Source organism: Calonectris borealis, chromosome 11, assembly GCF_964195595.1.
Source record: "Calonectris borealis chromosome 11, bCalBor7.hap1.2, whole genome shotgun sequence".
In the NCBI taxonomy this organism is placed as follows: domain Eukaryota; kingdom Metazoa; phylum Chordata; class Aves; order Procellariiformes; family Procellariidae; genus Calonectris; species Calonectris borealis.
The window spans coordinates 4,900,054-4,917,838 of NC_134322.1; the positions used below are offsets into that span (position 1 = coordinate 4,900,054).

The 17,785-nt window shown below is 40.7% G+C and overlaps 1 protein-coding gene across 2 annotated transcripts in view; it reads left to right on the forward strand.

The window, feature by feature from the left end:
- IGF1R (insulin like growth factor 1 receptor) overlaps nt 1-17,785 on the forward strand; it is a 189,436-nt gene that overhangs the window by 127,229 nt on the left and 44,422 nt on the right. For both annotated transcript variants that reach the window (XM_075159849.1, XM_075159850.1), the window contains exon 3: nt 17,329-17,641. In XM_075159849.1, coding sequence (XP_075015950.1) covers nt 17,329-17,641 — 313 coding nt within the window. The remainder of the gene's footprint in view (nt 1-17,328; nt 17,642-17,785) is intronic.

The window sequence follows — 17,785 nt, forward strand, 5'->3', positions numbered from 1 at the left end:
TGCCCGCTGAGCAGGTCCCCGTGGGGCGCAGCGGGGGACGCGCCTCATGTGATGCTGCTCCAGACTCATAAACAAACCATCACGTGGCCGAGCAGCCCTGCAGAGGCAGTGTGCGGGCAGGGATAGACAGCGAGAGCATTATCCTTATTGGATTTCCCCTCCGAGCTGCTGCTGATTTGAATGTTTTGGAATGAGTGGTGAATGAAACAACACAAGGCGCTTTTTCCCCCCTCCCCTCCCCCCTTTTCCTTTTTTTTTCCTTTTCTTTTCAGCTGCAGGGTTTAGGATGCACACTGAACCTGTACGAAGCTTCTCTAAATGCAGGTGCTTGCAGTGCAGCCTGCTTTTCTTTCTTGACAAAAATACGTTAGCATGAGCAAGCATTGTACACTTACTGTCATGTGAGAGAATGTAGGTGCAGATAAAACAACGAATATATTTGAGATTTTCAAGAATTTTGTTCTGTACCTCTTCTTCCATTTAACTAATACAGGTTTTATTAAAAATGGATTTCTGTGTTTGCTGGTGTGTAGTTCCTTAGACCCACCGTGTACCCGGTGGAAGCTGCAGCGCTCTGGATGCGAGACGATTCTTTGGAGCAGTCTGCTAACCCTTGATTGTGAATGATTAGACTTCAAAAGCATTTAGCTCTAAATGTAATTATAGCTCAGTTTCTCTGTGTTGAGTCTTTCGATTTACAGTGTGCGTATTATAAATGAGTAGGATACTGCCCATAAAACAGTATATGCTGCAGTACTTTGCTAAGAAGATAACTTGTATCATGAGATCAGACTTAGAGCTGAATAGTTCTTAGTTGTAATCTTCATTTTTAAATACTGGAGCTCAGCAGTCCTTTAGTTTGTTGGACGCATGTCAGCATTGCTGATTTATCAAGCTAACCCTCATCTAAACCAGCAGCAACTAGATGCACACTTGCATGAACTTTGTAGCTTCTGGTTATTGATAGGGTTGCCAGTAGACTGTATTGATGTTTGGGAAGTACCAAGTTTGTGATGAATCTTTATTAGTGGTTTGTAGGGAATAACTGATGAGATTGCATTTTTAGGAGTAGGGAGGAGGCTTGAGGAGTGATTTAAGAGCTCGAGGAAGAGACTGCAGAGTGTACAAGCTCCTGAAGGATAATTTAGGCCAACAGGAGAGCAGGGGAAAAGCTAACGTACAGCAGGAGACGGCAGAGTGAACAGGATGCCATCCTCATCTATCCAGAGATAAGACAGATGCGAGCAAAGCTGTATGCTGCCATGCAAGTGAGATGAAATCTGAGGGAATGAGAAGCCAGCCAAGGGGCTTGTGGAGTTTCTTTTAAGTTTAGTTTGGCAGATTTCAAACTACATTTAAAAGGATTTTGGTTTTCAGAGACATTGCTATTAAGTTATTTGTGCTGAGCCTATTCTTTTTTTGTTATCCATTGCACCAAGAACCACAAAATGCTTTTAAAATTGTCTTTTCTCAGGGGTACTTAATGCTCAGGAACACATTGACCTGGTAATGTCGTTCTCTAAATGATAATTTTTAAGCCAGATACATTTGTTAATCTTAAGAAAGGCAGTTTGGAGAAATCTCCCTAGTCAGGATGCAGACGGTTTGGACCGTGTCCCAACCTGTGCAGCTGTGGGCAGGTCACGCAGACTCCCGGTTCCGTATTTGTGCTGTGGGTGAAATCCTGTCACTTCCCCACTAGTGTGTCGAGTAGGGCAGGTAAATCTGCCAGTGACCGCAGGGTACTTGAACACTGTGGCTATTGGTGGCTGAGAAAATCCAGTCGTGATTGACACTGTTTGTGTGGTAGAGGTTATATCAGACATTGAACAGCAGAGTTATGTGGGGACCAGAGGTTAAAAGATGGGATTGAGATGATGGGAGTCGTGTGTGTCCGAAAGTGGCTAAACGGTGTGTGTGTCTGTCTGTCCCGCAGTGGAAGAGGCCGCCATCTCTCTCCAGTGAGCACAAAAAGCAGAATTAGATTAACCTTTTTTTTTCCTCAAGTGCCACATTTGGCAGTGTTATCTCTTAACAGTGTCTTGAAGTTAATTCAAAGATACTCAATGGTGTGAGCATGTGAACTTGCCCAGGTGGCACCATCTGCATCTGTGATTATAAAAAAACAGGAGGACAAAACAAAGGAAACAATGTAGTTCAAAAAATGAAATTAATTTGTAAAGCCATTTGGCTTACTCCTTAAAAAAACTGGAAAACCCAAAAAGCCCTTGAGTCAAACTATCAAAGATAGAAACTTTTGGAAAAGATACCTTGTGTACATTTTTTTACCAGAATCCCAAGACACTGTTTTACATTCTTTTCACTAATGCAGTTCATTATATTCTTTCCAGCTAAATCTTACAGTTAAGTGACATGGTGCTGACTTGTATGGATCCGTCATCCATCACCATAAAGTCGTTGGCTCGGTAGTGTTTTGTCAGACAAGCCTCACTTCTTCCCATGCTGAAGATGGTGACATTTGTTGTCATCCTTTAAAGCCTGTAGAATCTTCACTAGAATATCTTTGCATTTGTTTGTCACAAAGGAACCAAGTGTAATACTACAAAGGTATTTTACATTTCAGACTAGGCTGTGGTCCACTGTTAGAGTTGAAATATCTATTTCTTTGTGGTTACTGACATATACACTGGCAGAATTTTTTGCAAATATCCCCAAAACAAGCTCATTTCTAAAATAATTTTGAAAAGGTAATCTGGCTTCTGCTTTGTCTTTTCTCTATTATGTACTAACAACCTGGTGAGAAAATATTTGAACCCCAGGTCCTCTGAATAGCTTTCTGTAATCATGTACTGAAGTCTGCAATTCAGGGCTTGTTACATTTTAAAAGAAAATAATTACGGTCATGTAGTGTCAGGGGCTTTTGCATATCGAGACAGCTTCCTCTGTTCCTAAATCTTTTGCTGTAACCTTGAGTAACTTGTCATTTTTTACTGCATCTGTTCCCCTCCCACTTCAAAATGGGCATCAAAAACAACCAACCACTCGATTAGATTTCATGCTTTGTAAAGCATTTTGAGAACTGCTGATTAAAAAGCACTGTATAAATGTGAAGTATATATTTTTCTGTTACTAAGCATTCATGAAGTTTAATTTGTAGGAACCAAGGCCAAGAAGCTCATGTTAGTAGGAACAAGCTCTTTAAAACCTGGGAAAGGGAAGCAGAAGGGTTGTCAAATGAACTATTGGTTGAAAAGCGCTTCCCAGGAAAGGTATAAATGGATTAAAAGTTTCCCTTGTGGGGAAGGGCATGATGTGGGGAGGAGGGAGTAATTAGTCAGTTTGGAGATCCTTCTGTAGCGGTTAATCCTCCGGCACCAGCATGGCCACCAGTGGATACTACATCCTTAGGGATGATCTCTGAGAAGCTGCTTTACTTTCTGCATCACTTTAACAAGCCGTGGTGCCTAGATAAAGTGCATCGAATGAATCTGAGAAATATTTAAGCTGAAGTATGTATTGAGGGTAGTAGCTAGCCCAACCCTCTTATTTTTTCCCCATGTCATTCCTAATTCATAAAAACAAACCATAAAAACACTCTTGAACTTTGTGCAAAAATCTGTTGCTCTATAATTTGCAATTTAAATTATACTTCTCCGTATTTGACTGCAGGCAAAATCAGCTATTCTATTCCCATCCAATTTAATGCTTTTAGTTTGGAGGGGGTGTGGGAGGGGACATCTTGGAATACTAATTATTTTTTCCCCTCCCTGTTTCTTTTATTTGGTAGTTCCCTTTTATTGATTTTCAGTGAAGGTTCTGTCTGCAAATTTGGGTTTGTGTGTGGTTTTTTGTTTTGTTTTTTTTTTTTTTTTTTTTTTTTTTTTTAAATCAGTGTGATTTTTAAACAGTGTGTTCAGGCTAGCGTTTGCATAATTACAGAAAACTTTATTTAAGGCATAGGTTCATATAACTGCAGAGAAGGCAGGGCCTTTCCTGCTTGAAATAGAGACAGATCCATTCGTTGTTTCATTTTGGAGTTGTAAACGTTGGAAGAGAAATGTCATTTCTAACGATGGAATTGGAAAGCATTTCTCAAATTGAGTGTGGTCTGATGGCAGTACTGCACTGTCCCCCTGCGGCTGGCCAAAACCAGCCACTGGGCTCCTTTTATAGTCACGAGTATGTGGACCAGAGGTGACAGATAACTCTTTGTCACAACGTTTTTCAACGTCAGTGTTAAATGTTTCTGGGGATGATATGATACTGATAACTTTAGCATAGCCACAAATATTTTGTTCTTGGTCTGTTTCGTGTATTGTAAATATACACCTAGAGAACTTAGTGAATGGCATGGCTGGCATGTTCAGAATAGATCAGTAAAAGGAGAAGGATGCACTTTTAAATAGTAAAAAGACAGCGTAGCATCGTGAGGAGTTTGAAAATGGGAAGCGTGACGATGCTTTCACCCATTTGACCTCTATAACCAAAGATATCTGCAGTTATTGGCTCAAGGAGACCTATAACTGGAAGAAAAGGTAATTGCAATCTTGTTTACTGCAGTATTATTGAGAAATAAAGCTTAGAATTCATTAAATTTTCTGTTTGTAGGTGTCTTATAAATCTAATAATTTCTACGGTAAACGAGGTTGTGAGAAGTCTTCACAGTCTGTCTGAAGTCTGCACACTCTGCATGAAGAAGTTATAAATACTTTCATTAGTGAATTGCATAGCGCTTGTTTGTTTTGGGAACCTGCATCTTCTCCTATACCTAATACTAACCCTCTGCAGAATAAATTAAATGCTTAGTGGAATTTTAACATTAAAAGAGAATTTTAAAAAACTCTAGAAGAGGGTCAGTCAAATTAGAATGCTTTTGTGGAAGAACATCTGTGCTTTAATTACTGCACCATAAACCTTTTTTTAATGGTGTAAATATGTGCAACCTGTTTTTTTTTTAATAATTTCAAAAGATAATACTAAGCTTTGCTGTATTTAGTTCTTCGAAGACTTGTTTATAATTTTCCTCCCTAATTTTGATGGAAGAAAAAATATTCTGTATTTAAATCCTGTCCTCCAAGTGAAGCGAACTTTAGCTTCTTGCGATAAATTTAGATAATTTTTCTTCTTGCTAAGTAGGAGGAGTTTTTAATAGCTTTTAAAAGTTTGTCTTGTGTTATGGGTATGCAAAGTGATAGAAAACAATTGTAGCATTACTGTTTGGATGGTGAGAAGTACAGATTTTTTTTTTTTTCTTTGAACATCTGACTCACCAGAGTTGTCTGTTAATCTTGACAGCTTTATTGCAAAGCAAAGAAAGAAGTTGAATAAACTGGGAAAAAAACGGCAGCACTACTGTCTACCTGTGGCGAAGACTGTGACCCTGGGATGAAGGGAAGGAGAGGCCTTGGAGTGTTTCCCTTCTGCGCCTCTGATGAGAGTTGAATTTGCAAATGGTGCCAGTTAGCGAGGCCGGGGCCTTTGCTGAGATGACTTCAGCCCCAGCGCGTTGTTTCGGGTTGTTGTAATTGTTTGCAAAACATGTTCAGGGGCTCTCCCCGTGCTGGTACTTGTTCTGAGCATACGTAATGTGCAAACAAACCAGAGGGCCGTGAGGGTTCAAGGTAATGTTTCTTCATCGCAAGTACCTGTGTCTTCAGGTGCGGTGTGTTACTCTGCTCAGCTTTCAAAGCAGAAATTATTTTGACTGAACCAAAATATATCTTTGACCTATGCCCTTTTTTCCTTTTGAAATCTTGTTTTGCTTTATAGGGTGATTTAGGTGACTTCTCTTTCTCTCAGCTAGAATATTCTAAGAACAAATGTATTTTGCTAGAGGAAAACTTTCTCAGTTCAGTTAAACAGATTTGGCCATGTTGGCCACTTGCCTTCCTGGTAATGTTTTTTGGTTCGTAGGTATGGAGGCTTAATCTTTTTAAGCATAGTCCAGATCTTGCCATATTTTTGTATGTGAAGCATGTAGATCCCCAGATAAATTCTCCTGAACTTGAATATGGTCTGACTTCTCGGCACTGGGGGGATTTGTGGAAATTACCCGAGTTGTTACATGGAGGCTAGCGTACAAGGCAATTATATGGAAAGAGAAAAATGTTTTCCATGCTTCCCCTTCAATGCTGGGCAGTACTCTTTCTGCTTTCTCTTAATTCCTGGTGTGACAGCACCATTCGGTGCTCTTCTGTCTCCAGGCTCTGCAAAGCCTCATAGGAGGAGTTGTGGGTTTCTTGATTTTTGTGGTTTTTTATAGCTCAAGTACCGTAATGAATCTAACTCCATGAGAGTTAGACCCCAATCCCAGCCACCACAACATATTTTGAATTTGAAAAATCTGCCTGTGTCTTTTTCTCCCTCTGCTTTTTGTATAAATATTTATTTATATTGAACATATTAGAAACAGTTTCTGTGCCCCGCAGGTGCCTGGCACGTGTTAAAAATCCATCGATTACGAGGCACCTCTATCATGACAAAGACTTAGACTTCCCTCTGGGATTTATGAACTAATGAAGTGTTTTTGTTTAAAAGATGAGACATGGTTGTGTGGTTCTTGGGCAGACCTTAGGATGTTCATACGGATTATGAGTGTCACTCAGCCCCTCATTCATATGCAATCCATCTCCTTCCTCATTTTCCTGCATTTAGATACCTGATGCAGTCTTTGAGTTCTGTGGTGTGCCAGCATCACCGAACACGGTGTGGTCTCGGGGGGGGTTGGGTAAAGTTCGAGCGTTTTGTCTCCTTTCAATTTTGAGAGGCCAATGAGTAATAGCCTGTTGGACTTCGCTGTAATGGCTTGGATTTGCCTGGTACTTCTGGCGTGGCTGTAACATAGGTGACTGATGGAGCTGCGCAGCTAAGCATCAAAGCGCTTAGGCGTGTAGGCACTGCTAAAATAAATAGGGTAAGGTGAAGTGTGTAGCAACAGCTTGGGCTGTAAACCGGCCTGGGCTGTAGATGATGCATCAGTAGCATCGATACACAATGCGGTGCCAGTTAGGCATGTAATTGCACAGAAATGGCCTCTAATACCAGTTTCAAGACGAGCTGCCAAAACCACAGCGCTCCAGGCCTCTCCCTCTGAGTTCGGCCAATGCTCGAACGAAACAGCCCCCAGCTTGTTCCTCCGGGACACAGGCCTGCCTTGTTAGGAAATCGGTGAAGTTTGGGAACCCACAATACCTCACATAGCTCTGTGTACAGTAACGGAGGGTGGAAATAGGGCCATAGGCATGAGCAACCAGACGAGTTACAAATATAGAATCCTCTCTCAATTCCAGTTTCGTTAGTCATGGGAGGACAGTGAGAGTTTTATAAACTTATAAGGAATATACAAACAGTTCTGAATTTAAAATAACTCTGTATAATTTTTTTAGTGTGTGAAAAGAATATTCTTTTTTGAGACCATCCATGTAAGTATCTGCTATACACAGTGTGTAAGGATCTGTGTATTTATATGTTCATGTGAATGTGACTTGAGATGACCAAAAAAAAGGTACTGGAGGGGAAGAGTGTAGCTCAAACACGCCAAACTCTAGCAGAAACAGAGTGGGAAGCAGCGTGCTTCCCACTTTGTGCCAGTATCAAAAACATGAATCCCCTCTTTTTCTTTAGTAAGTGCTGTCTGATGTCGTCTCCAGCTTCAGAGCAGCCGGGCAGCATCGCTGAGCTGGCTTTCCTGCAGCCTGGAGCCCCTGTCAGATCCAGTCATACAGCTCACCTTGGCTGTCCTTCCTATAAATAAATAAATAAAACCGTCTGGTACTCCCTAATCTGATCACAAATCCTTACTACAGGGAAGGATTTAGAAAGTCCGAGGCAATGTCATTATTACTGTTTTCCAGTCATACTAATAGGAATTCCTCAAAAGCACGTGCATGTGTTTAAGCAGAGACAACTCGCCCGTCCAAGTATTAACTGTGTATTTGACTACATGGCCAGCAGTGGCGTGTGTGCCCTTTGTCCTACGAGTGTATTGTGTGTGTTCGCAGTTTCTGGGGGATGGCATAGTAAAGCGTGGTTTTCTGTGTTCAGTTTAATTTATCAGCCTGTTGGAAGAACTGAAATAGTTCCGCCTCGTAACGGAGGATGTTTTTAAAGATAATGGACTAAGTGCAGGCTGGACAACATAATGCCATCCTCCCCTTAGATTAGAAGAAGACACTGAGCAAACCCATATGCTGTTCCATCAGTGCCTCTCATTGACCCAAGTCACTTTTTTCCAGTGTGTTCTAATTTCAGGTGTTTCAGTCCTTTGCTTGGCTTGAGCAAAGGGGATTCAGAGCTGCTGAACTTGCAGCTGTTTGTTTGGGGTTTCCTTTGGGGTCCCGGCAATGTCCAGTGCCTCTGCGGATCGGGAGCATCCCCTCACTTCTCAGAGCAGGGTCTGCAATCTGGCTCGGCCTTTTCTAGCCACAAACAGAGCTGTTCAGTAACCCGCAAGTGAACAGGCAACTCTTGCAGCAGTTCTGTTCTTTGGAGATCAAACCATGTAGGATGGAGTTAAAAGTTCATGTCCAGACAGTTCAGGACGATTTACAGACTATGAAAGCAATTTGCATCAAGTCTGAAAAGATACTCAACATTTTCCCTTTTCCCTCTGAAACGCTTTCATCCACAGTCATGGTGTATGAGAAGAAACTGATTTTAATGCAAATTTCAAGTCAGTTGTATCTTTTCCGTTGTCTGTGTTGCCTGTAAATTTGTTAAAATGCATTAAGAGATGGATTAATGCATGATCTTCAGTTTGCTTTTGGGTCCTACAAACTCTGGCACCTTCTGTATTCCCTCTGCATTTATAATAGAGGAAAGATTTTGAATGAAAATATTACTCCATGATTATTAAAACAAGGAAGGAGCTCACTTTTTGTTTGTTGTGGATCTCAAGAGCACAACCTTCAGTTGCTGTTAGATTTGCTTACACTGTCTTGTATTTCTGGAAGTCATGAAGGAAATACTTTGTTTAATCGTTTTGAACATAATTGCCTTATGTTGTTTGAAGTGATGTTGATCTTAGCAGGATGCCTTCACTTGCAATGTGCAAATACCATAAGTGATGACGGACACCCAGACTTACTAGTCCATAATTTAAAACAAATGCACTCAGGTGTCTCTGATAACTTCCCAGACCATCAGTATTCTTGAATCTTGTTTTGTCCTTCCATTGTAATTTTTCTCTTTTCTCAGGTTCCTAAATATCTAGATCTTAATCCTGTTTTTAGTGGGCTATCTCACTAGCAGGTGAACGCCTGAAAAAATTTGCTCTGTAGTAAAACTATTTGAATGTTCTTGCTCTTTCTGGCTGTTTCCTTGAGTTTTAATCTTTTCGAGCAAAAACTTTCTAAATACTTTGCCCCCCAGTGTGTATTGTAAACATTGATTTTACTGGAGCTTTTTTTTTTGCCGCCCCCCCCCCTTTTTTAGAGTAGTTAGCCTTCGACTGGAGCAGTGTTGAGGTCTGCCTCTAAGTCGAGCATTATGTTTCAGTGCTTATGCCAGAATGGTTAAGCCTGTAGATGGGTTTAATGCATAAATGCGAAGGGCATTCCTGAAATGAAGCGGGAGTTGAATCCTTCTGAACCAGTGACTTTTTTTTTGCCTAAGATTAAACTGCCATTATCCTTCAGCATTAAGAGGACCACATAATTTAGGCCAGTGTGATAATGTTATCAAACTGTCTTCCTCCTTTAGAATAAATCTGAAATGTGACTAATATTCTTCCTCCAGCTGGGGTTTTGCCAGGAGATGACTGGCCAGCACTCCTTGCTTGCAGTATATTAATTAAATCTGTAAAGCTTATTGCCTTACACTTGCAGCATTTGGAAGACAGGCAGATTAAATCTTGCTTTAAGAAACAACAAGTAAAACCCCAATATATTGCTCGTAATCTGGAGTGAAAAGAAAAATAATTTGCTTCAGAGCTGTTCTGTAGCAGCCCGTTTCTTTCCTTATGTGTTACTGAAGAGTTAAGGAGCTTCAGTTGCCCCTTTAGAAATTGAACAAATTTGTGTCCGTGAGTGGTGGGTGATTGCAGCAGACGGGGAGCAGCTTTCACCGCTGCAGGGTCACCCTCGCTTTCCTGCTTTCATCCTCACTGGCATCGGCATTACTGTGGATTTGCATCTTCCGGTGGGAAGTTTCCCTTTTTATAGAGAAAATGTTTCTAGAACAGTGCAGCACTGATGGTAAAACATTCCCAACCAATTTTTTTTACCTAGTGTTAAAGATAGAGTAAAACTGGCTTGAATACCTGATAGATGCTTGTGTATATGCCTCAGTTGGGTTTGTTTGTGTACTGAATTCATACTGGCATGGAAGGGACAAAATGGACTTGTTTTTTTCCTCTTTCTCTCAAGTGCCAGCTGCAGTGATGCCAGTCTGGGTTGTGCTGGGCAACATAAACTGTTTTGAAAGAGAATGCAATTTGTGCTGCCTGGGTTTGTCAATAAGTCGTGTTTATTTGCACATTCTTGGTTGTTAGTATTACGCACTTTGGAGCAAATGGAGTAACTGTACTATGTATTGGTTCCTGTTGACTGTGGTCTAAGGTAGTTGTTTTCTTCACTCGGGTTTCCATTTGCTCCAGTTTTGGTGTGATGTGAGTAGCTGTAACACTGCTGGAGCTTTTAGCAGGGTTGGTTGCTTCACTTGCAGAAAACCTGAAGGGATGGGAGGTTTTACAGTGCCAAATAGTGTCCCCGAGTCCTCCAGTCACTCTGAATAAAATGGATTTAGCACGTGTGTTGTTTTGTATCACAGCTGGGAAGCCTGGAAGCTGTTTTGAGGTAACTTCTAGGATAAAGAATGAATGGTAGATGGCCAAAAGAGGTGGTGGTGGTGGTGGTGTCATCAAACTCCACTGTATCCAACTGAAATATGCTTTGGGTTGTTTTCATGGCCATTTTTAATAGGCTGCTCTGTTCTTTTCAGCTGGGCAGGAGAGCTACAGGTACGTTGTGCTGAGGCATTTGTGTGTTTGAGGGATTACAAACCATGCTGTGGGCCTCTGGCTCCTCGGAGCTGTGCTGAGGTGTGTGCTAGTCTGAAATGCTCTAAGCACTAAAGCTATTCTGAGGGGAAGGGAAAATACTAACGTTGAAGAAAAAATTGTAAAACTAGAAGGCATCGAGTACCTCACCACAACAATACGTTCTAGCAAAGTGTTCGTTTCGTTGGATGATGAACATTTTCCTGTGTTTCATAGACTTTACCGCATCTGGTGGTATCTGAGAGTCTCCAGGTGCTGAGTGGTGCTGGGCTTTCTTCTCCTAACTTTCTCCACTCCTTTCTTGCGTTTCCTTTGCTCTAGAATCATCTACAGGTGCTTCCGTCTGAGCATTTGGATCCAACTGCTGCACAAGTGGCTGTACAGGCATTTAGCATGGTATTGTTTTTCAACCATAAAATCCTGAGGGAAGGGATGCAAGAGTAAATTCCTGTATCAATCTTTCATATGATTAAAGATTGAGCAGTTAGTGGGCTGATGTCAGGTTGGGCAAATCCTCTGAGGTTATTTTGAGATTCTGGATGCTTCATCACACCTACTTCTTCACTTGGAGGATATGGCGTACAGCATCTGTGACAAACTGAAATACCAGGAAGCAAGAGACCAAAATGCTCTGTGTGGAAGCCAACCAGACATAGTTAAACTTCAGCTGGATACGTATAGTGGGAAGAAAATAATTCACAGAACAACTTCGGAATAATCTCAAGATCCTTGGAAAGGTCTGCCAGATGAAAATGGGCTGGTAATGACTAGGATGTAAACATGGAAACACATGACTGGTGAAATGATCTCGAGTCAGACGTGGCTTTCAGGCTGTGGACGTAATGCCCTCTTCTTGCTTCTTGGTATGAATTTGTATAGACCTATCCAAATATTTTACTGGTGGGCATGGTTGTATACATACTAGATGTTTAAAGAGGAAGGAGATGATCACTTTCAAGTCCTAGTATCAGGGCTGGGTTGAAGTGAACTTTTAAATGAGATCTGACAGTTAATTTCAAAATCTGCCAAACTTTATGCCTTAACTGCTAGAAAGAAAGCAGTTCGACATGGTAGTGGTTTTTCCCTTCAGGATTTTCACTGAGCATGAGATACCAGGTTTTTGAGTGCAGGGGAAAGATAGAAAAGATGAAAAATATACCGTTGTTAGCATGTCGCTAACACCTGGTTTTGTACCACTATGAAGATTTTATACAACTGCTCTAAGTGGCCTCTTCAGTTCCTTGGAGATGACTTGTACCTATATTTCTATGGTCGGAACACGTTACTGCATGTATTTAATACGTGTATTTCCTTATTGCAGCCTTTATTCTGTAGTTACTTGATTCCAGCCCTGGCCATGAATCACTGGAACTGGATTTTCTGAGTAATGTCTCTCCAGTCTCTCTATTCTCACAGTATACTGGGCAAAAGAAATCAGGTCTTGTATAGGCTGCTTGAGCATTTGAAGTCAGCTGTTTGAAAGACCGTACCAAAATTTAGACCATTAAAATGCAATATTTTTAAAATTCTGTCATGTAGAGGGATTAACATTCCAAAAATGACGGTTTTTTTCTGTCTTTGTGGATAAATTTAGACAGCTAATTTTTTCAGTAGTTGGCTAGGAGAAAACTCTCCCTTCCTCCTCTGGTTTCTGCTCAAAACTAGGCTTTTCCCCCCATTTCTTTCTGAAACATTATTTTATGTGAAGGATGCTCTAAAAAAGCAGAAACAGTATAAAAAAGGAAGGATCGAATATCGTTTTACAAGGAGAGAAAGAATCTTTAAAAAAATATTTATCCCACACTTGGCAACCTTTAGCTCGCCCGCATGTGACTGGCACGGCGCCATCCTTGGCAGAGGCCAGTGCCTCAGCTTGCCAGAAGTCTTCCTCTTCTGGCTGCGTTTTCACTCCATGTGACTGATTGTTTATTCACCTGATTTTTCTGTTTCAGCATTGCTGAAGTCATGGCGTCTTGGAGATAAGAACACTTTGTCTGTCCAAACTGTACAAGAGCCATGATGTCAATGCAGAGTGTTTGCAGCGAGCTTTAGCTTTGTGCGCACTTGGAATAGCAGGAGGTATTAGATGTCAGACAAACTTACTACCACCTCCTTAGCATGAGGCTGTCCAAAAAGGAACTGCCGTAAATACAGAGAGATGATTTGTTTCTTGCCTTTTTTTTTTTTTTTGGAGAGCTGTGTTTGAGGATTTCCCAACCTTGCTTTGTGTTTGCAATTTTGGTTTAGCATCTTGGGGATTTTAATTGAGAATAATGAGTTTCTGAGTCAGATTCTCTTGGAGCTCCTCTTGTTTTTAAGATCTTTGCATTTAGTTTTGAAGTATTTCCTTTCTGTATGTCAGGTCTGAATCTGATTTGCTCAGTAAGTGGGCATCCTGAAATGAAATATTTTGCCTTTTTTGCAAGTGATCATAGTACCTTAACAGTATTTGGAAAATGTCCTGAATGTTGTTGACAAGGAAAAATTCTCATTTGAAGACATCAGAAAGAAGGTGAAGCATGGATGGTCAAAGAAACTCCTGTTGTTAGTTTTGCTCCAGTAAATTTGATTTGTGGCTACTGGTACTCTTGTAATGTCCTTCTCCCAAGATCTGATGATTATTCAGTACTTTTACTCCCTAAATGTAAATAGATACTCTGGTCTGGTCAAGCCTCCATCATCTCTTTAATAAAGTCATGAAGCTGCTTAAGGGTCTGCCCTTCTCCAGATCCTGCTTTGACTTCCTTCTTCCATGGCTGCCCTCCAAGGTCTCTGAAATTTTCCATTATCTTGGTAGCTCCATGTGATGACAATTAAACATTTTTTGCCCTTGTGCTTGTCAGCAAGGATTTGTTTGGTGGTTTGGATATTTTTTGTATACAGTCATCAGCCTTCATGATCCGAGGCATGGCTGATAAATTCTGTCCCCAAATGTCAGCCCGCTATTTGCTTATATACATCTCTCTAATGTTCTTGCGGACTAAAGTCAACAAGTTATGGAGCGTATTTCAGGTGTTTTTTTTTTTTGTCAAAAGTATTTTGGAACCTGCATTTTAAATGTTTTGGTACAAATCTAGCAGCCCAAGTAGCATAGTTGGGGAGGGCAGGGGAAAGGATAGATGGGGCTGGATCGTAAGGCCAGCCAGTGTTGTTTAGTAAGATTTTTATAACAGGGATATCTGAGGGGACTGGCATGTAAGGCAGATAAGACTTTTTGTTGTTCATAATATACCCTACACAGACAAAAGTTCTTGTTCTGCCTCTTCAAAGAAACAGGATACCCGTATTGTCTTCAGGCTGAAAACTATGCCAACGTTAGCAAGAACAAGCAAAAAATAGGACTGAGAGAAATGCAAGGTTGCTGAGCTTTTAAAAAATTATCTTTAAAAAGTTTTCAAGACTTCTTGTTAAAATGGTTGTGATGAAAATATTACTATAGTTTTGAAAACCTGTTTCACTGATTGCCTTTTTTGTGTGAATATCCTTGTATATCCTTGCGTGCTTCAATTTTTATTTCTGTAGACGAGAGTCAGCAGATTTACCAGGAGTTGCAGGGAATCCTATTTATATAGCAGTCTGTTAATGAATGGCAGAAGCATTAAGGGAATATGAAAGTCTCTCCCAAGAATGAAATACACTTGATCTTTTTCTACTGTATTTATCTGAATACTTAATGTAGCAGCGTTTGTTTTTTAGCAAATTGTCTAGATGAAAACAAAAAAAATCATGCAGTTAATACATCTAGTAATGAACTTCGTGGAGGCATGGGGGGGTGTGTGCTTTGTTTTGTTTTTGTTTTGTTTTTTTTTCTTAGTAGGGCTTTGAACTGGAAATGTAGCTGCCACACAAAATCTGAATTCTGGCACCCACTCAGAACAGCAGTCCATCTGCTAGCAAGACACACTGATTTTTTTTTTTTTTAATCCCTTAGTAGTTGCAAATGCATGTCTGTAATACAGTACTGCATACCTTAAGGTGAGGGGCAATTTGTGATGCCTTATTAAGGTGGCATCTGGGTAGACTTCACTCCTTTTACACTGGTGCAGGTTACCGACAAAAAAAGAAAATACACCTGCATACTTATTTTTGTGTAAGGGTTTGGTGTGTATGGGTTTTTTTCCTTTTCAAGAAGAAAAAAATCCAGCATCTTTATGCAATGCATTACTTAGCAGTGATTTCCTCTGCATTCCTGCTCTCAGTAGTCTTCCAAGGAACTGGCTCTGCAAAAATTTTCTTAATTTGGCCTGCACATGATATTTGTGCTACCTGGGTAGGCATCGGCCATCCCCATGCTCCTACCTCCTTGTTCTCATAGTCTCGCACCTCCACCTCCTTTCTATTTTTCTGCCTGGTTTCACTCTGAAAAAATGAGTATACAGGTATGGAGCAGTGCTGTTGGGTTATAACAGCACTACGTGCAAGGAAAGAGTTGCAGGGTTAAGTAATGTTTCTTTTCTAATTGGAAAAGACTGATGAGCTCTTGGGCAACTTCAGTAGTACCTTCTCATGCAGTAGACCTGCTGCATTCAATTCAGTGTATCCGAGCTACCTTTAATGCAAGCTTGTTGTGTTAGTGGTATGTGGCTACATACATGCAAGTAATAGCACTGGCAGATGTTGTAAGCAGGTCTGCTGATCATATTTAACAGCTACCTGCTAATATAAGGGAGATACTGTTAAGGCTGTCAGGTTACTTGGGGAGTATCTGCAGTTTGAATTCCCTCCACAAAATCTGTCTAAGCCTTCATTGTATAAGGAGAACCCGGCTTGATACCCAGATGCTTCAACTTGCAAAGTTGGCAGTTAGGGCTTAAAATAAAAAAATCAATAAAATCAAGCAAGATCAATATAGAACCGTTTTGATAAGAAATGCAAAATTCTCTGATGGCAGTTCTACAAGTCCTTTTCAAGGTGAACACTACCTTAAAGCTGGCAGAAAATATATATTCTTATAATCAAAACTTGACGTGGGATGTCTAGATTCTGATGCAGAGCTGTGAACAGTAGTGGGGGGGTTTGTGGGTTTTTTGTTTGTTTGTTTGGGGTTTTGTTTGGTTTTGGGTGTTTGTGGTGCTCTGCTCAATGGCATTGTAAAAACATACTGGAAAGCCTAGATCTCATTATGCTAAGAGGAGGGGGTCGGGATTTTAGGGTGTTTCGTCCTGCATTAAAACAACACTGTAGTTGCAAACTGAAAGAGAAATTGCAATGCCGAACTTTTGTGGAACTGTTACAGTTTCTTAAAACATTGTCTTTCTCTACAGGCTGGGCTCTGCTGCTTCCATGCTCATTTTGGGATATTAACTTCTTTGCTGGTTATATGCTTTTTGCTCAAATCGTTCAGTTTAAATGTCTTGTGGTGCTTTGCTTGGATCTCGCTGTGGTTGTACTACTGAAATTTTGTTTTATGCTGTTATTATTGGTACTGTGTTTTAGTGAAGTTAGAAAGTGGAAAACAGTTACTTAATGCAAACCAGATTTCCTATCTGTGTTTGTTTACAGAGCCTCTGGCACACAGCTCACATGGCTAAAAGGCCATACAAAGCTGTAATCAAAATGTTGTTGTTACATAAATATAATGCTGCCACTTCTTTTGAAGTAACAGTGGTGAGCTTGTCTGCTGTTTGTTCGTGTCTTCCAAGCTGAAATACTTCCACGTAAAACGAATGTCTCCATAAATTGGCACCCCATTTTTTTTTCTCCCGTTCATATTTTGTTCTCTGAACCCAGAATTTGGGGATAAGGCAGAATTCTGTTACACTCTTCAGGGGAAAATAGTAGCTCCATGATTCCACAGTATTTGATATGTACCATCTGTACTTTATTAAACCTCATTTTGCATACATAAGCAACATTGGGATGCTACACTGGGGTCAACCTAACCATGTGTGCTACAGTATAGCAGTGCTTTATTGTACAAGTGTAATTAAGTTGTTTAAAGGAAGCTGGTTTTCTTGCCAGTAAAAGACCAATTTGAAGTACAAATAGGAAAGAGAATAAATGCTTAGAAAGACAGTAAGTCAGCACTCACACCAAAAAAAAAAAAAAAATTAGCCATAATACTAGGGCTATGGAATAGGTTCCAGTACTTGGCTGTTTCCATTATCCTTATGTTGATCTTGCTTTCAGCAGTTTTCCTTATTATTTAATTGGCTCGTGTTATAAATTTGATCTGAAAAAAAAATATTTTCGGGCAACTAAAACTGAGAAAAACAGAATTTGTCAGTTTTACAGGAGTTGACTCTTTTGCAGAGATACTCTGGGGCCCAGGGAATGAAAGCATAGACTTGTATGGATCAGGATTCTTCCTTTAACGCCTTTCACGTTATTTAATAGCTCTTGTTCATGCTATCTTGCTTTCTGTCTTGCAGTGTGCCCCAGCTCATGTGGCAAGCGAGCCTGTACAGACCAAAATGAGTGTTGCCATCCCGAATGCTTGGGGAGCTGCACGGCGCCTGACAACAACACCGCTTGCGTGGCCTGCCGCAATTACTACTACGAAGGAGTCTGCATGCCTACCTGCCCTCCCAACACCTACAAGTTCGAGGGCTGGCGCTGCGTGACTAAAGAGTTTTGCTCCAAAGTCCCTGCCACTGAAACAAGTGAATATGAGAGGTTTGTGATTCACAACGATGAGTGCATGGCAGAATGCCCCTCTGGATTCATACGCAATGGGAGCCAAAGGTAATGCAGCTTCTGGAAAGTCCATCGGAGTTGTTCGGTTTTTTTCCCACCCCTATTCTGTGGCAGCTTGTGATGTAATTACATTAGGTAGAAATGAGAACGTACGATGGGGAATTGCATGACTTCCTGGTAAAGGCTTGCTTA